Here is a 23,653-nt window from a genome sequence, read left to right as displayed (position 1 = left end):
AGAGAGGGGGGAGGGAAGGAACTCTGCATGGCTGTGATATTCTCTCATCTTGGATGGGGCTTTTCCTCTGGTTTTGTCCCTGTCACTGGCTACCCTGTGTCCCCAGGAGCAGGCAGCGGTGTAGCGGCGCACGGACGAGTTGTTAGCCACGGAGGGAGCTGGGGATGAATCATCCCCAACAAAGAGCTTTCGAGATGGCAGTGTGTGTTTCTGCCTGGAGGGAGGAATGCATCAGGCTTTCTCAAGCAAGCAGCAGCCTGCAGTGTGCGTCTGCTTGAGAGCCAGCCCTCCTCGACGGTGTGTGTGTGTGTATGCGTGTGTGTGTGTGTATGCGTGTGTGTGTATGCATGTGTGTATGTGCAAGAGTGTGGGGGTGTGTGTGAGGGAGTGTGTATAACAAGTGTGTGTGTGTATATGTGTGTGCTCACTCTTGCTCACAAGCCTCTTCCCTTCCTGGAGGAAAGGCTCTCCTCCTTCAGCGATCGGCAAGGTAAGGAGACTGACGTTTTTTTTTTTCACTAATGAATCCCTACACACACCCTGTGTATTCCATCTGGGGAGTGGGGATGGGGGCATGGGGCAGAAAAAGGGAAAAGAGGCTTAGCTCCATTGATAATGAACAGGATAGTGTGTGTCTATGTGTGTGTGTATAGATCGGGTCGCAGGCAACAGCGGTGTGGAGGAGATGAGAGAGAGAGAGAGAGAAGAAGAGGAGAGAGAGAAGAGAGAGAGAGAGAGAGAGAGAGAGAGAGAGAGAGAGAAACAGGATGCAGTAAGCCCAGGTAATAAGGAGAGAGAAGAAAGACTGACTGAAAGCGCTCTTCACCTGCCCCTCCACTGCACTCTCTCTCTCGCGCGCTCTCCTCTCTCTCTCTCTCTCTCTCTCCTCTCTCCTCTCTCTACTCTCCTCTACTCTCTCCTCCTCGCCTCTCTCTCATACTCTCTCTACTCTCTCTGTCGCTCAGCTTCTGTAATAAATTATCTCCCAGAGTGGCTGGTGAGCAAGCAGATACTTCTGTGTTTTGACTGAGAATGAATCATGTTAAGACAATACATGCAAAGCTATAGTATTTCATGCTCATTGCATGCATGCACTGAGAATAAAGGTACTCATTGTTGTCCCTATGCATCTGTCCTTATCTGGGACTGTAAGCTGACTGTAAGCTGACTGAGGGATCCAGCTGCTGTATGTATAGTTATGCTTACGTGGATGCCGAGGGAGGGGAACAAACTGACGAGTGTGGGATTTGCTAGATAAACATTAGCTTTCTTCTTCTGCTCTGTGACATCATGCACAAAATGTGTTCCTTTAGTGTGCCAGGATGGTTGTAATGTACTGCTACATGTTTGTACTCTGTGGAAGTGAGGATACAGAGAAGAATTGCTCAGCGAATAGCAGAGACCAAGTGGCAGACTGACAATTAACCACTCATGCCAATTTACAAGGTTTTATACTGTAGATTATATTACATTAATAGTCTACGTCAGACTCGTCTTGTTTTAAGTAATTACATCAAGGAGATAATATAATGGGATATAGTTTTCATGGGATTGCTGGTACGATCAACAACTTGACGAATTTCTCTTTCCTGTGAACAGTGGTAAGGCCTATCTCTGCTCTGGTTTATAACTGCCATAGGTTGAAACTCTAACCACAGGCCCTGAAGTGATACTGCCAATTATGCCTTAATCATACATGTTTGACTGCAGCAGTATGACATGCACCACTTACCTCTCACACCAGTAAATTAGTTGTGAGTAGTTGACCCCGTTTGACTCAGCTGAAAGGCCCCTCTGCACCTGCTGCACAGCACAGGGTTGCCTCTGTTAACTAGCAGGCTAATGGCCAGTTAGAACCATCAGACAGAGAAGCGCTGCTCTGGGACATCCTGGATCAACAGATCTATAGAGCTCAGCTTCCCCAGACCAGGGATGGTTAGGAGTGGCAGAGGCTCCACTCATAGGTGCTGGAGGATTAATTGAGGTTAATCAATAATCAGCACTCAGATAACCTGATCGGTCATTAATTAACCCTGTTCTATGTTTTGTAAGTGTATTTAATTAGTTGGTGGGGGGGGGGGGGTTCTACAGATTCTAGTTAACACTACACTTTGGACACTCTTTATACCACAGCCAGCAGTAACGGACACGCCATGTGTTTGTTTCTCAGGTTTCTCATTGATATTCAAGAAGGCCAGGTAGGGAGGGAGAGAAAGAGTATGTGAGAGAAGAGTTTTATGGAGCGCACAGAGCCAGGTGGACATATGCTAGCTGAGGGTGAGTGACATGTCATACACACTCGTGACTCCTCTTCTCACGTCATTACTTTTTTGGAACCCTTTTTTTCTGTCCCTCATTTTTCTAAAAGTTCACGGTCTAGCGCTGCCTCACATTGCTGTCAAGGCGATGACAAACGAGCTGGCCTGTCTCAGGTACAGCTGGGATGGTGACAGACGGACCACATGGAGAAGCACACAGGTGCTGCCGAGACAAAGTTCCCATACTGTACCCTTAGCATACAGCCCAGCACTGTGCCCATGTGGGCCTGCTGGAGGCAAGATGAATGCTTGACTCACAGTCGTATCTTCCAAGAGAGGAGAGGAGAGGAGAGGAGAGGAGAGGAGAGGAGAGGACAGCACAGGACAGGACAGGACAGGACAGGACAGGACAGGACAGGACAGGACAGGAGAGTGGGCATTAAGAGTTTTCTGTGGCCACTGGCCATGAGATGTCAAACAATGAGGATTAGAACACGACCAAGTAAAATTAGGACAGTATGCCCTGCAGTCACACTGTGTGATGAGACAGCGCCCATACTGGGTGATGGAAGAGGAACTAAGCTGCCGCAAATTGATAACATGGAGGGAAAACATATATTTTGTCATTTTGTCCCTTTCATAGGAAGAAGGGTGTACAGTAAAGATTGCTAGGGCGGAATTCTGCATCAATAAATTACACCCCTGAGAGGCCATTTGGCCTGTCTCATTGGACTAACCAGATTATATGTATTTATCTGCTGAGAGTCAGATTGTTTAAAGGACTGGTGGAAGCCAGTAGCATCTTTAATCAAACAGAGTGCGGGTCAGTACTGTACTTCACTTCCCTACTGCCTATAGGCCTCAGTGGAACAGTTATAAGTACTCTATATGGGGCAGCAGGTTCCCTGGCTGGTAGGAGCGTTGGGCTAGTAACCGAAAGGTTGCTGGATCGAATCCCTGAGCTGACAAGGCAGCCCCCCACACCTCTCTGATTCAACTGACTAGGTATCACCCTATGGCCGGGYGATTTGGGAGCTAGGACTTTTTAGAGCATTTGGTACAGGCATGTGTCAGCAGCATCACTGGAGGCATGCAGGGGGAATAGCACATCAGGGCTTACGACTTGAGATGTGCTGTATTTACAGTGTCATTATGTCAAGGTGCTTGGGGTAGATAAGAGCTAGCTTTTACTTCACATGACTCTGTTAGTGTTTCGTCGACTCTGGCCTAGTGAAGAACTAAGCCATTTTCTCTCACACTTACTGGGCCTGGAGAATCTGTGCCAATCTAATTCAGGCAGAATGATGTATATTCTCTGTCAAGCTCCCTGTCCCCTTCTCAAATCCCTCCTATTATGGCTTGTTTACAGCCTTTGAAGTGTACAAGGTTGACATATAAAGGTTGACATATAAAAGACATTGACTCTCTTGGTGATGAGGAGGGATGACAACACGTGGCGAGGTTCCAACACAAAGAGAGAAGTGTACCTATTGAAATGTTGTCAGTGTCAGGCAACAATACTGACCGCCCTCGCTAAATAACCCCTCCACCTTTCTCTCTCTTTGGACTATTCCTCCACTCYATACTGTCAATATTCACCCAAAAGTTATGTGCAGTCATGCACTGTTTCTACCCTAGAAGTTAAAACAGCGCAAAGTTGTAGGATTAGGACATTTCTTAATTTCTGAAACTAATTTCTTAGTTTTCTTTTCATTGAGTGACTAAGAACATGATGGAAAAGCTTTCAGTTTTCTTTAAAACCAGAATTTCAGTTATTGATGCAGTTCTGACTTGCTTACTTAACAGGAGTTTGCAAGGGCAGATGACCTAGTTCAGTGAGTTTTGCACACTCACTTTTCCAGAATATTCTTCTGTTTTAGAGCTTTACTTGAATAAACTACAGTGTCTAATGAATGTGGTTCATGATCTAGCCCCAGGGTATACTGTACATAGCTGGCTGCTCCCAAGTGTGGTGTTTATTTGAGCTAGCGATATAACAATACGTTTTTTTGTTTTTAAATGCTGTTGTTGTACCACTAGCTCAAATAAACACCACACTTGAGAGAAGCAAGCATTAAGCACAAATGCACTTTCTTTCTTTTCATTGCAATGACCACTTTTGGATGTGTATCATTTATCTCCTATTATATGATGTACTGTGGTGTAGAGTACTGTACCCTCTCCTGTAACAGCTCATGTTATACTGAGTAATGGTAACATGATGATTGAGGCCATCAGCAAAGAAACCCCATTTCCCTCTATGAGGAAGATCTGCCCCCAGTGTCTCTACTGTCTAGCGTGCAGTCACACTCCGGCAACGAGTAACTTAGTGCAGGTTCYATAGTGTATCTCCCCTTTCATTTGCTTGCACACCACTTGCATGAYATACCAGACCACTTACTAATGAAAYATACATGGAGGGAGTATGTCTTTACAGTTTTTCCCAATTGCTAAAACACAATTTTGCAAACTAGGCTGGTTTTATCAAAATACTTAACACAATTCACAAAACCACACACCCAAACTGCAAAATACCTCATACAGTGGGGCAAAAAAGTATTTAGTCAGCCACCAATTGTGCAAGTTCTCCCACTTAAAAAGATGAGAGAGGCCTGTCATTTTCATCATAGGTACACTTCAACTATGACAGACAAAAATTACGAAGCCACACCTTCGTTGCCCGGGCGGTGTGTTTGGGATCATTGTCATGCTGAAAGACCCAGCCACGTTTCATCTTCAATGCCCTTGCTGATGGAAGGAGGTTTTCACTCAAAATCTCACGATACATGGCCCCATTCATTCTKTCCTTTACACGGATCAGTCGTCCTGGTCCCTTTGCAGAAAAACAGCCCCAAAGCATGATGTTTCCACCCCCATGCTTTACAGTAGGTATGGTGTTCTTTGGATGCAACTCAGCATTCTTTGTCCACCAAACACGACAAGTTGAGTTTTTACCAAAAAGTTCAATTTTGGTTTCATCTGACCATATGACATTCTCCCAATCTTCTTCTGGATCATCCAAATGCTCTCTAGCAAACTTCAGACAGGCCTGGACATGTACTGGCTTAAGCAGGGGGACACATCTGGCACTGCAGGATTTGAGTCCCTGGCGGCGTAGTGTGTTACTGATGGTAGGCTTTGTTACTTTGGTCCCAGCTCTCTGCAGGTCATTCACTAGGTCCCCCCGTGTGGTTCTGGGATTTTTGCTCACCGTTCTTGTGATCACTTTGACCCCACGGGGAGAGATCTTGCGTGGAGCCCCAGATCGAGGGAGATTATTAGTGGTCTTGTATGTCTTCCATTTCCTAATAATTGCTCCCACAGTTGATTTCTTCAAACCAAGCTGCTTACCTATTGCAGATTCAGTCTTCCCAGCCTGGTGCAGGTCTACAATTTTGTTTCTGGTGTCCTTTGACAGCTCTYTGGTCTTGGCCATAGTGGAGTTTGGAGTGTGACTGTTTGAGGTTGTGGACAGGTGTCTTTTATACTGATAACAAGTTCAAACAGGTGCCATTAATACAGGTAACGAGTGKAGGACAGAGGAGCCTCTTAAAGAGTTTTCTGTAATAGTTGAAGTGTACCTATGATGAAAATTACAGGCCTCTCTCATCTTTTTAAGTGGGAGAACTTGCACAATTGGTGGCTGACTAAATACTTTTTTGCCCCACTGTATATCCTGCAAAATGAAGCACTGCAACCAAAACTACATATAGCAGTATCAAAATCAAACGTTTGCACGAAATGGCACACACTTCATTCATATTACCAGATTTTTGTCTAACCAACTACACACTGTTGGGCATAATGAAAAGCACTCTCATCTTTAGTATGCTTTGCCATAATACTAAAATAGTTCAAATTGTAGAAAATTCTTCAGATGCACAGAAATATTTGCAGATATACACACATGCTGTTGAAACATTTATTTTTATTTTTCACCAAACAAGTCAGTGCAACATATGTACAGCAGATATATTTACATTGGACTGAACAAAAATATGAAAAAGTGGAGGAAAAAAATAAATTAAAAAAAACTGAAAATTGCAGAAAAAATGTGCAGAAAAAAGATATAGAAAAAAGAGTAAAGAAAAATAATTAGGCAGCATCTTGCCGCACAGCTGGGTCTGGCCACAACGCCTCGTCTCACATCACAGGCCACAGCTGGGTCTGGCCACAACGCCTCGTCTCACATCACAGGCCACAGCTGGGTCTGGCCACAACGCCTCGTCCACATCACAGGCAATATCTTCCCTTGCCAGACATTGAGGGAAGAAGTGCCTTGAGTGCCTTATCCATCCCTGAATCGCACCCACATCAATCTCATCACATGCCTCTTCCATAGCCTGCACAAGAGGCATGCGCACAAAGGGCTGCCGGTCGTATACCTTCCACCGTCATGCCGAAAATAACTCTTCTATGGGGTTCAGAAATGGTGAGTATGGTGGGAGGTATTGCACGAGAAATGGTGGGTGGTCAGCAAACCAGTTTTGGACTGGGGCTGCACGATGAAAGCTCACGTTGTCCCATACTACAACGTACCGGGTTCTTTGATGGTCTGCATCATTCATACGCTCTGGTGGTATGAGAATGTTGTGGAGTCTGTCCAGAAATGTGAGAATATGGGCTGTGTTGTATGGTCCAAGGTTGGCATGACGGTGGAGGACACCATGCGTATTGGAGATGGCAGCGCACATTGTGATGTTCCCACCACGTTGGCCAGGAAYATCTATAATGGCTCTGTGGCCAATGACGTTTCTCCCCCTTCTTCTGGTCTTTGCTAGGTTGAATCCAGCCTCATCTATAAAGATGAACTCATGTGGGATTGCATGAGCATCCATTTCCAGTACTCCCTGAAAACAAAGAACAAAAGCAGCCAATATGGTGTTATCCAGTACACTGGGAAACAATGTTGCRTGTAGTGTACTGCAGTCAATATTGTACTTACATCCACATATGCTCGTCTGACCTCTTTGATTCTTTGAGAGTTTCTCTCAAACGGCATTTTATAAAGTTGTTTCATTCTGATTTGGTTTCATTTGAGAATGCGAGCCAATGTGGACAGATTGACTCGTTGAATGTTGTTGAATATGGTGTTGTCTTGGATGATGTGGCTTTGAATTTCTCGTAATCTGATTTAATTATTTTCCAAAACCAAGTTTACAATGGCAGCTTCCTGTACCCCGGTGAACATTTGGCCCCTTCCTCCACCATGGTTGCGTCTCTCAGTCCTTTAGAAAAACAAAAAAACAAAAATATAGGGCTTGGACAATGCAGCCTAAAGATATTTCCCCCACAGTAGAGTAAATTCTATAGGAAATTTGTGCAGTTAGTGTATGACATCAGCCATTCATGAAGTCAACAGGTGTCACCCAACTGATACACTATGACATGGGGTGTACTACATAGTGTGAAAGAAATGTTGGTTACATACCTGTACTCCAGTCTAAATGTCCCGATGACACAGGCGACAGTAAAACGGCTCAGGTTGGGCTGCACTCTCTGTCCAGCCTCTCGCATTGTCAGCCCATGGTTGATGACATGATCAACTAAGGTTGCTCTGATTTCATTTGAAAGTTGTTGTCTTCTTTGGCCATGAACTCCTCTACCAGCTCTAACCCTTACTTCACTCTTCCCCCCTCTCATTCTCCCCTCCCTCCCTCCCTCTTCCTTTCCTCTCTCTGCAACGGCTTCCATTGTTGTTGTAAAACAAAAGGTGCTCACCTGTGGTCTTTTCATAGTGCTTACTTCCTGATTGAAGTGGTAACAATTAACCATTGAGGTGTTTTGGTCAGGTGGCACATGTATTGCCAATTAGCTCATGTAGTGTCATTTGAATGGCAGTGTTTTGAAATGGCAAACATGTGACTTTATGTCAGATTGTTGTGTCTTATGCAGAGAACCGTGTGCAGTGCATTTAAAAGTGCCATTTTGAATTGCAAAATGTTGTGTAAAGCAGAAAATGTGTTTAACTTTTGGAGACTTGAGAAGAGGTTTTGCTCTCTGTGTGTCAGTTTAAATAATTGTGCTGTGCATGTCATTTTAGTGTGTTAGCAATTGGAAAAAACTGTTTATGTGTCATAAGAAATCGAGTTTTATTACACCTTTTAAACGTTTAAATTAAAACAATAATCATCACCCTATTGCGTGTTGACTCAGCTCTGTTATTGCCACTAGAAGTGACTCTTTAGACAGGCATGGCTACTGAAGGAAAGGGCAGCATCAACCACAATCATAAACACTGCAATTGTGCCGTCCAGTCACGTCCAGCTCTTGTGTACCTTTATCCTTCCCTCAGAGTGTGTGTGTTGTTGTTGGTGTGTGTGTGTGTGTGTGTGTGTGTGTGTGTGTGTGTGTGTGTGTGTGTGTGGTGTGTGTGTGTGTGGTGTGTGTGTGTGTGTGGTGTGTGATCGCCGTGCGTGTCTGTGTACTGAAAAAACATACCCCTCCACCTCCACCCCCCTTGAGAGGCAATGCAGTCTCATTACACTCAAAGGGCAAAACGGGCATCATAATGAAGCTGATAGAATAGAAATCTCTGAGCCCACACCACCGCACTGCAGAGTCCAAAACAGCAGTTAAGACCTTGATGGTATCTATGCCATGGCACAGGTCTAGCTGTGTAATTCAGCCCTGGATTATTCATGCATTGACAAACACAAAAAGAGGATAACCTTCTGTCCCATCTCCCACCCACACCTCACAATTTGACACATATTTTGTGAACAACAAACGTGCGTCAGCACTCGTGGGAGAAACTGTGTCCTAAAATTGGATCACAGGAGGGCTGAACACGCTACTGATCTTACAAGCATAGTAACCTTCATCCTCCCTACATCAGTGCAAGTCTGCCAAAAGGGATGGAAAGACAATCAGGACAAAATAGGGAAAACATTCACTTGAGCTTGGTGGACTCACATCYAGCAAATCCAATACCTCTCGTATCTCTCTATATCTCGCTATCTCTATATCCCCTTCTAAGAATACGGTAAGGGGTGCATACGCCCCCCATCACTAGTCCTGTCCTCWATGGGTCTGGATTGATGGGATAACTGAGAGGCTTGTCTGCCTGTTAAAGCTGCTCACAGGGTGGTATGGCTGTTTTTAGATCTAGAGATGGRCGTTGGGTTTGAAGGCATGTTTGCGCTCTGAGGTATGTTGTTTACAGGGACACTGACACATTCTGGAATTATAGGCTGTCTGTTTTTAAAAACCAGGGTTGTAATTCATACAAATTAGAGGAGTGATTATTGATCAGACTGTACTACAAGAGTAAGTATGTTTTCTAACGTTAAGTAGGCCAGTATGCCTGGTAAAGATTTTAGCATGTGTCCCTTTGAAAAGTGATTTTGAACAATTGATGGTTCTGAACCATCAATCTTTAAAAATCAGTTGTGAAAGGGACGCATGATTGGTTCTGTGTTCATGGCAGGTATTTGGATCTATGCTATGTTTGCACGTGTGTTCATGGAGTTGGAAAGAAATCAACAAGTGTAGCACAATTTAGAATGACCTCATCCTCTATGGCTTCTGATATCCTTGACAGCATGTGGCCAAGTTTTGCTTCAGCACTTTGATAGATTCAAGGCAAGCTGCTGAGGCATGGGGTCAAGTCCCTGTAGTTCAGAAGTATGTGACCAGAAACCGTTATTATAGCAACTGCAAGTTCCGCTCTGCATGCATATATATACAGTATTTTCCTATGGGCTGAAATGAAAGATATTGTTATCTGAACAGTCATAAGCTTAGTGGATTCTGAGAGGTCGATGTAAGGGCAGAAGCCTGTGATCACAACTTGTAAATCATCTACTTTTCAATTCATTTTGTTGAGAATGAATCAAGATACTGTGTTTTTATTTGTGTCTAATTACTTGGTTCTTTACTTTGTAACTCCCATTTATTCTGAAAGGAACCGCATAGAAGGSATATAGTAATGTATAATGTTGTGTTTGTAATCTGCAGTTCTGCAAAGCGATGATGCCTGATAGAGTAGCAGCACACAGCACAGAGCACTGAGAGCAGCCATTCTGTTTGTGATGGTATCATCCCATTATCACTGGCACCGGATGACTGTAGTAGCTTACATTTCACTCATGAGTAAATATTGATAGATCTGATTGTACAGGAAACACAAGAGCCTTGTGTAAATATTTGGCTCAGTAGTGCCAACATCTGCAAATGCACAGTTCTGAACAGACACAGAACYAGAGAACCAGGCATATGGAGCGAAAAAACAGTCATGTACTTTCTGGTTATTTCAAATCTTTCTTTAATCAAACTCAAAAGACAAACACTCCTTAAAAGCCTTTTCGTGTTTTAGAGTGAAAAACAAGGTCCCCGTCTAAAATCACAGTCAGGTCTACCCTGCTCTGTGGTCCCCGCTCCATCCTCAAGCCCACCCACCACACCTCCTGCCAGCCTCCCTCACGCTATAGTGTCCCTGTCAGAATTAAATTCCTTCCCAGCTCCACATTACGTACATAGGGAGAGCACAGAATGATACACTTATGCAACACTTAGCATATTAACCTTCTGTTTGAATTATCCTTGGAGGGGGGAGATTGGGATTGTAGAGTGTGGGAGGGGAGGCTGCCAGTGTGATGGCCTGCTGAGTTATAGAATGCCGTAGTAGTGATTTCCTAAACTCCCACTGTGTCACAATGCATCATGGGAGATGTGCCATATTCAACTGAAGGCACATTTGTTGTGTTACATATGACAACGTCATTAGCGTGTCATGCCAGCTTGTTACAGTGGGCCACCGGCCATGTTCCCATTTGATGTTCTAACAAACATCCACCAGCTTTCAACAAAACATGTTCTCCAACAGCACTTTATCAAAGAGCAGCTCAAATGACCTATTATATTTTCAAGAAAATACGCACGCATAAATGTGGGTGAATTATATCCTAGTACAGCTAAGGACATTAGATGTAATGTAATTGATAACTGTCTTTGTGGTAGATACACATGAGAGACATGACAGCAGTGTCCTTGGCTTACACTATACCACTCCACTGTCAGTGCAGAGGGCTTTATATCTAAAGCTTGAGTGGTTACTTTCCCTACAAGCCAGAAAAATTCATGCTTCTTCACTAGCATTGGAATGGGGATGGTATTATAGTGGGTAGACTGTAGCATAGTGGGTAGACTGTTAGTGTGTTTTCCTCCCTCTAATGCTCTGAAAGCCTGTGGGCTCTGGCGAGGCCGACTGTGTGCTCGTCAGTAAAAGGGCACAGAGAATGAAACAGCCTTAATTGACCAGATATCCTTCATTACACACAGGCTTACAAACCCAATGCACTCTGTCCCCCTAAGACAAGTTCTAAAGCACAAAGGCCAGTGACAGACAGAAAGCCAGTCTGGAAGATGGAAAATGTTTTTTTAGACAGATAGATTTGAGTTTATTCACTTGTATTTTGATTTCTGGGAACGTACTGCATCTGATGATTGCTTAGTCACTTCGGCGTACACATTGATGGATAATAAACTGTTCATAGATTAAAGGAGCTGTAAGTGACTTTATCAATGGTATTAACAGTACAGTAGATGTTAAGTGTGCTGCAGATTTAGAAACATGTTATATATATTTCTTGTCTATGCAGGGCCATCTTGAATTTGGCAAGCTGTCACTTTTCTGGACCTGACAATGTTTCGTAAGAAGAAAAAGAAGAGGCCAGAGATCTCAGCACCAAAGAACTTTGAGCACCGGGTGCACACCTCTTTTGACGCTAAACGAGGCTGCTTCGTGGGCCTGCCAACCCAATGGCACAGTTTGATAGAGAACCTCCGCAGGCCCAAGCCTATGGTGGACCCCTCCCGGATCACCCCAGTTGAGCTCAATCCAAAGAAGGTACTGGGCCTTATTCTCAGCTCAACTGGCTGTATGCACTGGGTGTCTTTTTCTCTTGATGTATTTTCCAACAGATTAAAAAGAGTTGAAAATGTATAGGATTTTATTTCTGAGAATATTCCAGTATGAGTGAGCCTCAAAGCCCTCMATCAAAAGCGTTTATAGCAGAGGCTTTCTTACTACAGTACAGAGTCCTTTACTGCAGCAGAGCACTGTGGTGGTCAACACTTTGCTGTTCTCCCTGTCATATTGCTTTCTTATCTATCACAGGGCTCAGCTAATGACCCTGCTGTGTACACTGACTGTACAACATGAATCCTTGGAGGGCTCCAAGATTTATTACTCAATGCAGGCAATTAATAACGATCCATGGTGCCTTCCCACAGAAGTCACGCTGAGGAATAGAAAGTGCAGGTACAGCAGTGGAMATGCTAGTGAGCGATAAAGCCTGCAAATCTAAAGATTTCTGCGCTAGACTGAATGCTCGTGCCGATATGCCCCTTAGAAAAACATAACACATTTTCATTACCACCAGTGGATAAGTTTGAGCTTTGCGTTTCAGAATCTCCTTGTCAGTTTATGAAGCAGAGTCATGGTTTTAATGGGATCATCAGGATTGGATTGGTAGTACAGAGGAGTCTTGTGTTCTGTAAATGATGTAGCCTGTATGGCAGAGGCAAAGGTTGGAGAGGTTACATGAAACATGATCACATTTGCTACATTTGAACAATAATGATGCATTCTGTCCATTGTAAAGGGTATGCAGTGGGATGTGAATTAGTCTTCACGTGCGTAGATCTACACGCATGAGTGCGCTGGGTGGAGTCAGACATTTTAGAGCAACGTGCACCTTTGGGTAACCTGATACCTCACCCATCCCAAATAGCAACATTCATCAAGGGGTGACAGAGGTTTTCTTGTTGTCTTCTCATTTCTTGTGAAAGCAAAAGAAAGTCTGTCTTGTCTTGTCTTCCCCTGCTGGCAAGTTGGCTAAACATTGCAAGCTAGCTAGCCTTTTAGCTTCCCACATCTCATGTGATATAATCGGATTTATAATTAAATAATATGGCCTGTCAAATATTCTTATACTTGCCAGTGTAACCTACAACAATATCCCAATTTGATATGCTGCTTCAATGTATTCACTCCCATATCATCTAAAAACATAATGTCATACTTTTTTTGTCACAGAGAAGAAGAAACAAGCACTGCTTTTACATTTTCAAATAGCCTAGAATAAAGTTATCACTTCTAAACAAAATACATTTTTGTGGGGATTCTAATAAGCCTTTAATGTTGTTTGGTTTATTGTTTGAATAGTGGCTGAGATTATATGTACTTATCAATGCAAAATAGGTTACTTTGATACATAGTCTATAGATCAGATCAACAAACCATGCGAGCTTCAACGCTGCCCCCATGGCTACGCGAGGAATGATACAGCGCGTTACAATTTTAATGTGGTGTGGCACGGGAGTACGTAGAATGTCTGAACACACTACACGGAGCCACCCCTTTTGTGACAAAAAAACGACATTGTGACACTGGGTCCGTCTTCATAGGGTATACATAGCCCTTAAGCCACCTGTGCAGCTGTGAGAGCAGACTAGAGCACCATACCAAAGACAGAASCATGGAAGACTCTCACAACAGTGAACATGACTTTTCTTTACCCAGAGATTGAGTAATCAGCCAATGGGCCTATTCTCTGATATGTTAAACTGAAGGGCCTTCTGCCAATGCATTTTTAAGTCTGTGTCATCTTGTTCTGTCAAGGCAAGTTAATGCTCTTTCTCTGGGTGCTGCTAGATATTTTACTTGTCAGAAAGAATCTGTCAGTTTTTACCGTTTTTATACAACCCACATTACAAAATAGAAGCGCCTGCATACAGGCCAAAATATGAAATCACCATCTATGCTACAAAATAAACATGCAATATGTAGATATGTCCTTCCAACATATTGCCAGCAAAACTAACTGGGAAAACGAGTTAAGTCTGGATTTTTGAAGAATGCCAAAACTTCCCTTTCAGACTCAGAGTTCTAAAAATAATCTTCCAGTGACAGTTGTGTCACCCTCTTTATTCCACACCCAAATGCACAGGCCTCTCAGTATGTTATGATCATTCCAGTCAATGTGGTTGGCTGAACATAACTGCTCTCCTTTCAGACCATTGTGCGTGGGAGTATGATCGGCCATGGAGACTACATCTCAGCCATGATCTCCGACATGAGCAGGCTGTCCGTGACCAGCTCCAACTCCCTAAGGAAGAGCAGCCCTTCAGGCAGGAAGAGGGCCCAGTCCCTTGGCAGGCTGGGGGAGGTGAAGGAGGGGGACACCTACCAGTATGAAGACCTGGGAGAGGATGACATGGAGCAGCAGCAGTGGAGGGACAGGGCTCATAACATCCACAGTGAGAGTGGGATGCCCCAAATGGGCATGAAGAAGAGCATCACCCTGCAGCCCAACGGGGATCTTCCCAGGGCTAAGTCCACCTACGAGGTGAGTGTCAGCTCTCTGGAGGGACCCCCGGTTCCATCCCAGCCCATACAGGTGCCTATTAAGGGGGCTTATATTAGCTGTGAGGTGGGCAGTCCCACAGAGAGACTGATGTTGAGGAGAGACTTCCAGGTGCCAAGGGTTATGCCACACAACCAGAGGCCCTTCTCATGCTTCTACAACCCAGCCATGGCTGTCCAGCAGCCCCATCCTGATCATGGGCGTCACCCCCCTCCGGAGTACCGCACCAACCTCTACATCCACTCCCACAACAGCCCTAGCAGACCATACTCCTCCTACGACCTGAAGGTAAGCATGTCACTTCATCATTATCTCTCATCTATATTTGGACATTGTCATAGCTTAGCTGATGTAATCAACTATGATATATTATTCACAGTCATACGTCAACCAATTTCTCGATTGCTCAATTAATGCTGTTGTTTTTTCCGAGGTGCTAAAATGTGATTTGTGACTTTATTGCTTGAATGTGCTTGTAAACGTTGAGAGATGCTATGTTTAGCAAGATCTCAAGGGTACTTTGAGGTACCTACAAGTGTAGGATCTTAAGTTGACCTATATTATCACAGCAAAATAATCCTGCAGCAACAGGATTTGAACGTTAAGTCCATAATGTTGCTTGATCGGTGGTTAGGCTATTCACTGGTCAAAAGTAGGCTTTATGAAAAGAGCAAAAATTCTCAGCAACAAAAGAGTGATCAAATTAAGATCCTATATCTGTATGGCCTTTTAGCAAGGGGCGTACCAGGTGAARTGAATGCATAGTGTGAGAGTAAAGCACTGTTATTTACATCCAGTAATAAAGCAGGGGAGGGACCTTGGGAAGACAGCCAACTCTCTCTCTCTCTTACTCTCTCATCATCCAGGCAGAGTCAGCTCTGAGGCACCACCAGTCAGGCTTCCTACCCAGCACCCCCAGCAGTCCCTTCATGAGTGGCATCAGACCCCACAGGACGGTGCGCTCCTCAGCCAGCTACACCCTGGGACTGTCTCCCAACATGGGGCTGAGACCCAACGGCCCTGACCCCTTTCTGAGACACTCAGGCTGCCCTAATGCTCCCTTCCCCAGGCAGGACAGCCCCTCCCAGCCTCGGCCCTCCCCCACCGGCTCCCTGGCCACCAGCCCCCCAGGCACATGCTCCCCTGCTTTCAGACCCCCTCAGCACCCCCAGAGGCCGCCACCAGACCCCCCCAAGGTGACCCATGAACAGTTTAAGGCTGCCCTGCAGATGGTGGTAGACAAGGGGGACCCTCGGTCGTACCTGGAGAACTTTGTGAAGATTGGCGAAGGTTCGACGGGGGTGGTGTGTATTGCTCGGGAGAAACACAGCGGCAGGCAGGTGGCCGTGAAGATGATGGACCTGCGGAGACAACAGCGAAGAGAGCTGCTTTTCAATGAGGTATGAAGACCTCCAGCCAACACCATCCTCAATGACCCCCAAAACCCTCACAACAACACCCCAAATCACCAATAAATCACGTTGGATACATCATATACATACAGTACCAGTCAACCGTTTGGACACACCTACTCATTCCAGTGTTTTTCTTTGCTTTGAAAATKTTCTACATTGCAGAATAATAGCGAAGAAATCAAAACTATGAAATAACACATATGGAATCATGTAGTAACCAAAAAGGTTTAACAAATCAAAATATATTTTATATTTGAGATACTTCAAAGTAGCCACCCTTTGCTTTGATGCAATATTTGCACACTCTTGGCATTCTCTCAACCAGCTTCATGAAGTAGTCACCTGGAATGCATTTAAATTAACAGGTGTGCCTTGTTAAAAGTTAATTTGTGGAATTTCTTTCCTTCTTAAAATGCGTTTGAGCCAATCAGTTGTGTCGTAACAAGGTAGGGGTGGTATATACAGAAGATATCCCTATTTGGTAAAATAACAAGTCCATATTATGTCAAGAACAGCTCAAATAAGCAAAGAGAAATGACAGTCCATCATTACTTTAAGACATGAAGATCAGTCAATAAGGAACATTTCAAGAACTTTGAAAGTTTCTTCAAGTGCAGTCGCAAAAACCACCAGTGTTATTATGAAACTGGCTCTTATGAGGACCGCCACAGGAAAGGAAGACCCAGAGTTACCTTTGCTGCAGAGGATAAGTTCATTAGAGTTAACAGCCTCAGAAATTTCAGCCCAATTAAATGCTTCACAGAGTTCAAGTAACAGACACATCTCAACATCATCTGTTCAGAAGAGACTGCGTGAATCAGGCCTTCACGGTCTAATTGCTGCAAGGAAACCACTAGTAAAGGACACCAATAAGAAAAGACTTGCTTGGGCCAAGAAACACGAGCAATGGACAATAGACCGGTGGAAATCTGTCCTTTGGTCTGATGAGTCCAAATTTGACATTTTTGGTTCCAACCACCGTCTCTTTGTGAGAAGCAGAGTAGGTGAACGGATGATCTCCGCATGGGTGGTTCCCACCATGAAGCATGGAGGACGTGGTGTGATTGTGTGGGGGTGCTTTGCTGGTGACACTGTCAGTGATTTATTTAGAATTCAAGGCACACTTAACCAGTATGGCTACCACAGCATTCTGAAGCGATACACAATCCCATTTTAGTGGGACCATAATTTGTTTTTCAACCGGACAATGACCCAACACACCTCCAGGCTGTGTAAGGGCTATTTGACAAAGAACGAGATTGATGGAGTGCTGCATCAGATGACCTGGCCTCCACAATCATGCGACCTCAACCCAATTGAGATGGTTTGGGATGAGTTGGAACGTAGAGTGAAGGAAAAGCAGCCAACAAGTTCTCAGCATATGTGGGAACTCCTTCAAGACTGTTGAAGCTGGTTGAGAGAATGCTAATTTGGCTAATTTGATGAATCTCACATATAAAATATATTTTGATTTGTTTTTGGTTACTACATGTGTTATTTTATAGTTTTGATGTCTTCACTATTATTCTATAGTGAAGACATCAAATTAAGAGAAACCCTTGAATGAATAGGTGTGTCCAAACTTTTGAATGGTGCTGTATATCCTATCTTAATTTGATCTCTCTGTTGTCGCAGAAAATATCCCTTCACAGCAGGAAATGCACATTGTAATGTATTCAAGATTTTAAAACGTTTCTAAAGTTTCTAATTTACATTTTAAAATGTCAGACTTGATTTATTCYAACAAGAAAATTATCACCCCCTACAAAAATGTCCATTAATTATAATCCACATAATAATTCACATTTCTTGTTGCTGCAGGATTATTTTCTGGTTGTGAGAAACTGGTCAAATTAAGATCCTACATCTGTAACAGAGCCCACCTGTTATCATTTGAAACTGCGGGGGCACATGCCCCCTTAGATCCAGCTAGTCCTTATTTTGCCCATCAGTTAGTTATTGTCCCTGACAATACTACACAAAGATCCTATTTTGCCCATCAGTGCCCTCTTGAAATCATCAGTAACATTATGTGACACCTCTGTTATCAACTGTATTTGTTTGTCCAGGTGGTGATCATGAGGGACTACCAGCACAGGAACGTGGTGGAGATGTTTAAGAGTGCCCTGGTGGAGGAGGAGCTCTGGGTCATCATGGAGTACATAGAGGGTGGAGCACTAACCAACATCGTGTCTGAGACCAGGTATGGAGACACAGCACAGACCTGACCTACTCCCCCATAAACAATTGGGGGCAAATTGTATTGAAGGAACAATGAAAAGTAAAATATAGTCATTTTTAAGAGACAAGAATTCAAAGACTTGTGTGACAGAATGATAAAGCAAAATTCGAGTCATGTCTTCAGTACCTATTTTCACCATTATGTGGTAGTGTGGTACTGACTGCTTGAGGGGACAGGCACCTAAGCACAGTTGCTTTCATTCTCACTGATACTAGAGCAAAACACTGTGTCCTCCTATGGGAAACTATAATCTGATAACATAATTAGATTTGTGCATGTTGAAATGACATGGTTAATTTAATTTGATTCAATCTATGCTCCCATGCTGTTAAATATATCAGAAACTGTATGCATAAACAAATTGTCAATGCATATTAACACTACCTGTCAATGTATTTTAAATTCCAAACTGAAAGTTGACACATTCTCACTACATAGATAGGAGTTGACCCCAAAACCAGGTATCTAGAGACATGGGGACAGAGTGCATTTCTATCTAGCCAGCTGACATATTAAAATGGTCCAGATGGAGTCTGTAATTTTCATTGGTTGTCAGAACCCAAGATTAGTATTTGTTTTGATTGAACTGCCTGGAATAAAACCCCTTTGCTAAAATATACCTCCTTCATACTCCAATCCATCCCAAAATAAGTTTTGAAAACAATCAATATCGTTCTGGAAGCCTTAAAGGAACAATCTGCGATTGCTACTTACATTTTTTAACTTTTAAATGAATTATATATACCTATTGATTCTTTAAGAATATAACTAAGAATCTAACTTAGAAAGAGCATAGTTCAACTGTCGTACCCCATCAGAACCCAAAATCTAAGCTTGTTTTAGTCCATTTATTTGTCAAAATTATATTTCTAACAAACATTGTATAGCCTCAGAACATGGTCAAAACTATAATTTTTATATCATGGATGGTCAGTCCTTGCATGCATAGCTCTGTCTATGAATTTGAGAGCTCCAGCCCCATCCCTCAGCTATTTACCAGAACAGTGGTGTTCAGGAGTGGTGTTCAGGAGTGGTGTTCAGGAGCCTGATTTGTCATTTGAACTGCAGATGTGTGCTAAGGTATTTACTGAGGAGTTTCTGAAACACAGTTCTTCAATGTTCAAAATCTCCTAGTCTTTATATTCAAAATGCATAAACGTGATACTCTGAATGCACATAGTCATCTGAACCTCACCTATGCCACCATTAATTTATAGCATCACCTGGGTGACACAACAACAGCCATTTTGCAGTGCAGTTTTGAGTGTTGTGTGTATCTGTGTCACTCCCCCATGCAGGCTGAGTGAGGAGCAGATAGCCACAGTGTGTGAGGCTGTGCTGCAAGCCCTGGCCTACCTTCACTCCCAGGGAGTCATCCACAGGGACATCAAGAGTGACTCCATACTGCTAACACTGGATGGGAGGGTAAGTCTTTTGAATTCAGTTGAGAGAGAACACACCTGTTTATGTATTCATAACTGTTGATAATTTAATTGTAATGCTCCTGTCCTGTACAGATCAAGCTGTCAGACTTTGGGTTCTGTGCACAGATCAGTAAGGACATTCCCAAGAGGAAGTCTTTAGTAGGAACACCATACTGGATGGCTCCAGAGGTCATTTCTAAATCTCCATACAGCACTGAGGTGAGAAAGAAGATATTCAAAACTACTCTGTATCATAACTAACTGTACAGGTATATTACTGCATACTAACTGTGTCCAAACAAATACTCATGATGTCCAGTATTCATGTGCATGTCAACACTGCTGATATACAGTATACTGTATACTGGTTTGTTGTGTCTGTCAGGTGGATGTGTGGTCTCTGGGCATCATGGTAGTTGAGATGGTGGATGGRGAGCCCCCCTACTTCAGTGAGACCCCCATTGCAGCCATGAGAAGACTGAGGGATGAGCCAGCTCCCAMCGTACGGAACACAACCCAGGTCAGAGGTCAAACAGAACACATACAGTACATAGAGGGATACTCTCTTACACATGCACAGAAACACAGAAACACACACACACACACATCTTTTCTCTATTTCAACATGTCTGCTGAATTAGCTTGGACTTTACACTATAGGTATCCCCGGTGTTGAAAGACTTCCTGAACCGTATGTTGACCCGGGACCCAGTGGAGAGGGCCAGCGCCACAGACCTGCTAGAACACCCCTTCCTCCTGCAGAGCGGCTCCCCGCAGTGCCTGGTGCCCCTGGTGGAGCAGTACCGCAAGCGCATGTCTCACTGCTGATCCCATGGTGGACCCTGATCCCTGATTACTACTGTACCCACCCTGAGTGTGATCTGCCCAGGCCCAACCCACCCAGTACCCATCCCAGTGTGGGAGCAGCACCAGAGAGCAGATCCAGACCCAGAGATCCTGGTGCTGTTACAGAGCTCATGGCATCAGGCCTGTAGGCTTGGTAAACAATGGCACAGCACGGGCTTAGAGACCTACTGTAAGAAGCACTTTAGCAAAGAGTTGGTGTAGTGAAACAGTAGCATGCAAACAAACAGTATGCCTAACTCATTTCAACAACGTCTGGTTCTACCTGTGATAGACAACATCCAATGGGATTCCTCCCGACACAACACCAATCTAGCATTGGTGCATTATATACAGACTTGAAATCCAAGGGAACTGTAAACTGCATTGTGAACTTTTACTGTAATTGAGCAGTAAATTGAGCAGTTTCCCATCGTAGTGTTTGGATAATAGTGAATTTTCAGCTTGTGCTATACTCAAGGTATGGTAGCTCATGACTTGGAGAGAAACKTGATGTTACATACCTCTACAACCATATGGGACACTGACTGAAGTTCACGTTGTCAGTAAACAATTTGCATGGCCAAATGAAGGCAGACCTGGCCTGATCAGAATGTTTAAAACATGCTACTAAGAGATGACATGAGAGACCTGCTGCCAGTATCACCATGACAAATGTGTAGWTGAGGGGATGGCTGTTTGTTTTTATTGTGCTCAAGGAATCATGTTCCTTTTAATATTTATTCTATTTTGCTTTTCCCGAAAAGTGTTGTGAATGGTTTGTAACGTGAAATTGCAAATAMGTTTTCAGTTTAGAATATCAACTTGAAATGTAGCAGATGAACAAATAATGTAAATACATCCTGTATATTAGGACTTACTTGCAGAGCCACTGTACTTACACTACCKTTCAAAAGTTTGGGGTYACTTAGAAATGTCCTTGTTTTCCATGAAAACATACATGAAATGAGTTGCAAAATGAATAGGAAATACAGTCAAGACGTTGACAAGGTTATAAATAATGATTTTTWATTGAAATAATAAATGTGTCCTTCAAACTTTGCTTTCATCAAAGAATCCTCTTTTTGCAGCAATTACAGCCTTGCAGACCTTTGGCATTCCAGTTGTCAATTTGTTGAGGTAATCTGAAGAAATGTCACCCCATGCTTCCTGAAGCACCTCCCACAAGTTGGATTGGCTTGATGGGCACTTCTTGCGTACCATACGGTCATGTTGCTCCCACAACAGCTCAATAGRGTTGAGATCAGGTGACTGTGCTGGCCACTCCATTATAGACAGAATACCAGCTGACTTCTTCTTCCCTAAATAGTTCTTGCATAGTATAGAGCTGTGCTTTGGGTCATTGTCCTGTTCTAGGAGGAAATTGGCTCCAATTAAGCGCCGTCCACAGGGTATGGCATGGCGTTGCAAAATGGAGTCATAGCCTTCCTTCTTCAAGATCCCTTTTACCCTGTAGAAATCTCCCACTTTACCACCACCAAAGCACCCCCAGACCAACACATTGCCTCCACCATGCTTGACAGATGGCGTCAAGCACTCCTCCAGTATCTTTTCCTTTTTTCTGTGTTTCACGAATGTTCTTCTTTGTGATCCGAACACCTCAAACTTAGATTAGTTTGTCCATAACACTTTTTTCCAATCTTTCTCTGTCTAGTGTCTGTGTTCTTTTGCCCATCTTAATCTTTTCTTTTTATTGGCCAGTCTGAGATATGGCTTTTTTTTGCAACTCTGCCTAGAAGGCCAGCATCCCGGACTCGCCTCKTCACTGTTGACATTGAGACTGGTGTTTTGCGGGTACTATTTAATGAAGCTGCCAKGTGAGRACTTGTGAGGCATCTGTTTCTCAAACTAGACACTCTAATGTACTTGTCCTCTTGTTCAGTTGTGCACCGGGSCCTCCCAGTTCTCTTTCTATTCTGGTTARAGACAGTTTGCTCTGTTCTGTGAAGGGAGTAGTACACAGCGTTGATGAGATCTTCAGTTTCTTGGCAATTTCTCCCATGGAATAGCCTTTATTTCTCAGAACAAGAATAGACTGACGAGTTTCAGAAGAAAGTTATTTGTTTCTGGCCATTTTGAGCCTGTAATCGAACCCACAAATGCTGATGSKCCAGMTRCTCAACTAGTCTAAAGAAGGMCAGTTGCATTGCWTCTTTAATCAGAACAACAGTTTTCAGMTGTGCTAACATAATTGCAAAAGGGTTTTCTAATGATCAATTAGCCTTTTAAAATKATAAACTTGTATTAGCTAACACAATGTGCCATTGGAACACAGGAGTGATAGTTGCTGATAATGGGCCTCTGTACGCCTATGTAGATATTCCATAAAAAATCTGCCATTTCCAGCTACAATAGTCATTTACAACATTAACAATGTCTGCATTGTATTTCTGAACAATTTGATGTTATTTTAATGGACAAAAAAAGTGTTTTTCTTTCAAAACAAGGACATTTCTAAGTGGCCCCAAACTTTTGAACGGTAGTGTATATGGTATGAATTTAACTTAATTTTTAAAGTGTGTGTTTATGCCTGGATGCTGTTTWAGTGTTTGCCTCAAYCATCCCTTCCACTCTGTTGCAACCAACTTTWAAACTACAGAATGTGTGTGTTGCTACAGAAAATGTATGCGTGACAGCATTTGCATTGGTTTGCAAAGATAAAGCACACAGGCTTGGCATGTGATGCTGAAGAACGTCCACCAGCTGAGAACACCTTGCACATTCTCTTTGTATTCTTACCAGTGATACAATATATGTAATGTATTTGTATTTCTATGTAGGACATTTATGACATTTTGTAAAAATCAATAAATAATACATATTAACTCTTGATCATGATCAACTAATCACTGCTATTTATCAACTAATCACTGCTATTTATCAACTAACCACTGCTATTTATCAACTAACCACTGCTATTTTGTTCCAATTGAGTTTGATGTTTAATGTTCCCTTTCACACAATAGCATCTTTCTCTGTCTCGCTCTCTCTCTCTACTCTACTACAAAGATTATATAAAATGCAGAAATTAGAATTCTGTCACATTTGGAAATATTTGTATAAATGTATTACAATTCAT

At 43.2% G+C, this 23,653-nt stretch overlaps 1 protein-coding gene across 1 annotated transcript; it reads left to right on the top strand.

Moving 5' to 3' along the window:
• LOC111963216 (serine/threonine-protein kinase PAK 6-like) lies at positions 1-23,406 on the top strand. The gene is made up of 9 exons (XM_023986521.2): positions 1-490; positions 11,861-12,108; positions 14,279-14,917; positions 15,496-16,029; positions 18,114-18,247; positions 19,585-19,711; positions 19,804-19,929; positions 20,096-20,230; positions 20,371-23,406. The coding sequence occupies exons 2-9, from the start codon at positions 11,905-11,907 to the stop codon at positions 20,536-20,538; spliced, it is 2,067 nt and encodes a 688-aa protein (XP_023842289.1). The 5' UTR covers positions 1-490; positions 11,861-11,904; the 3' UTR covers positions 20,539-23,406.
• Positions 23,407-23,653: the final 247 nt, after the last annotated feature.

This window comes from Salvelinus sp. IW2-2015, linkage group LG4q.2, assembly GCF_002910315.2.
Source record: "Salvelinus sp. IW2-2015 linkage group LG4q.2, ASM291031v2, whole genome shotgun sequence".
Taxonomy (NCBI): Eukaryota; Metazoa; Chordata; class Actinopteri; order Salmoniformes; family Salmonidae; genus Salvelinus; species Salvelinus sp. IW2-2015.
Note: the sequence above shows the minus strand (reverse complement) of the source record. Positions and strands in the feature narration are given on the sequence as shown.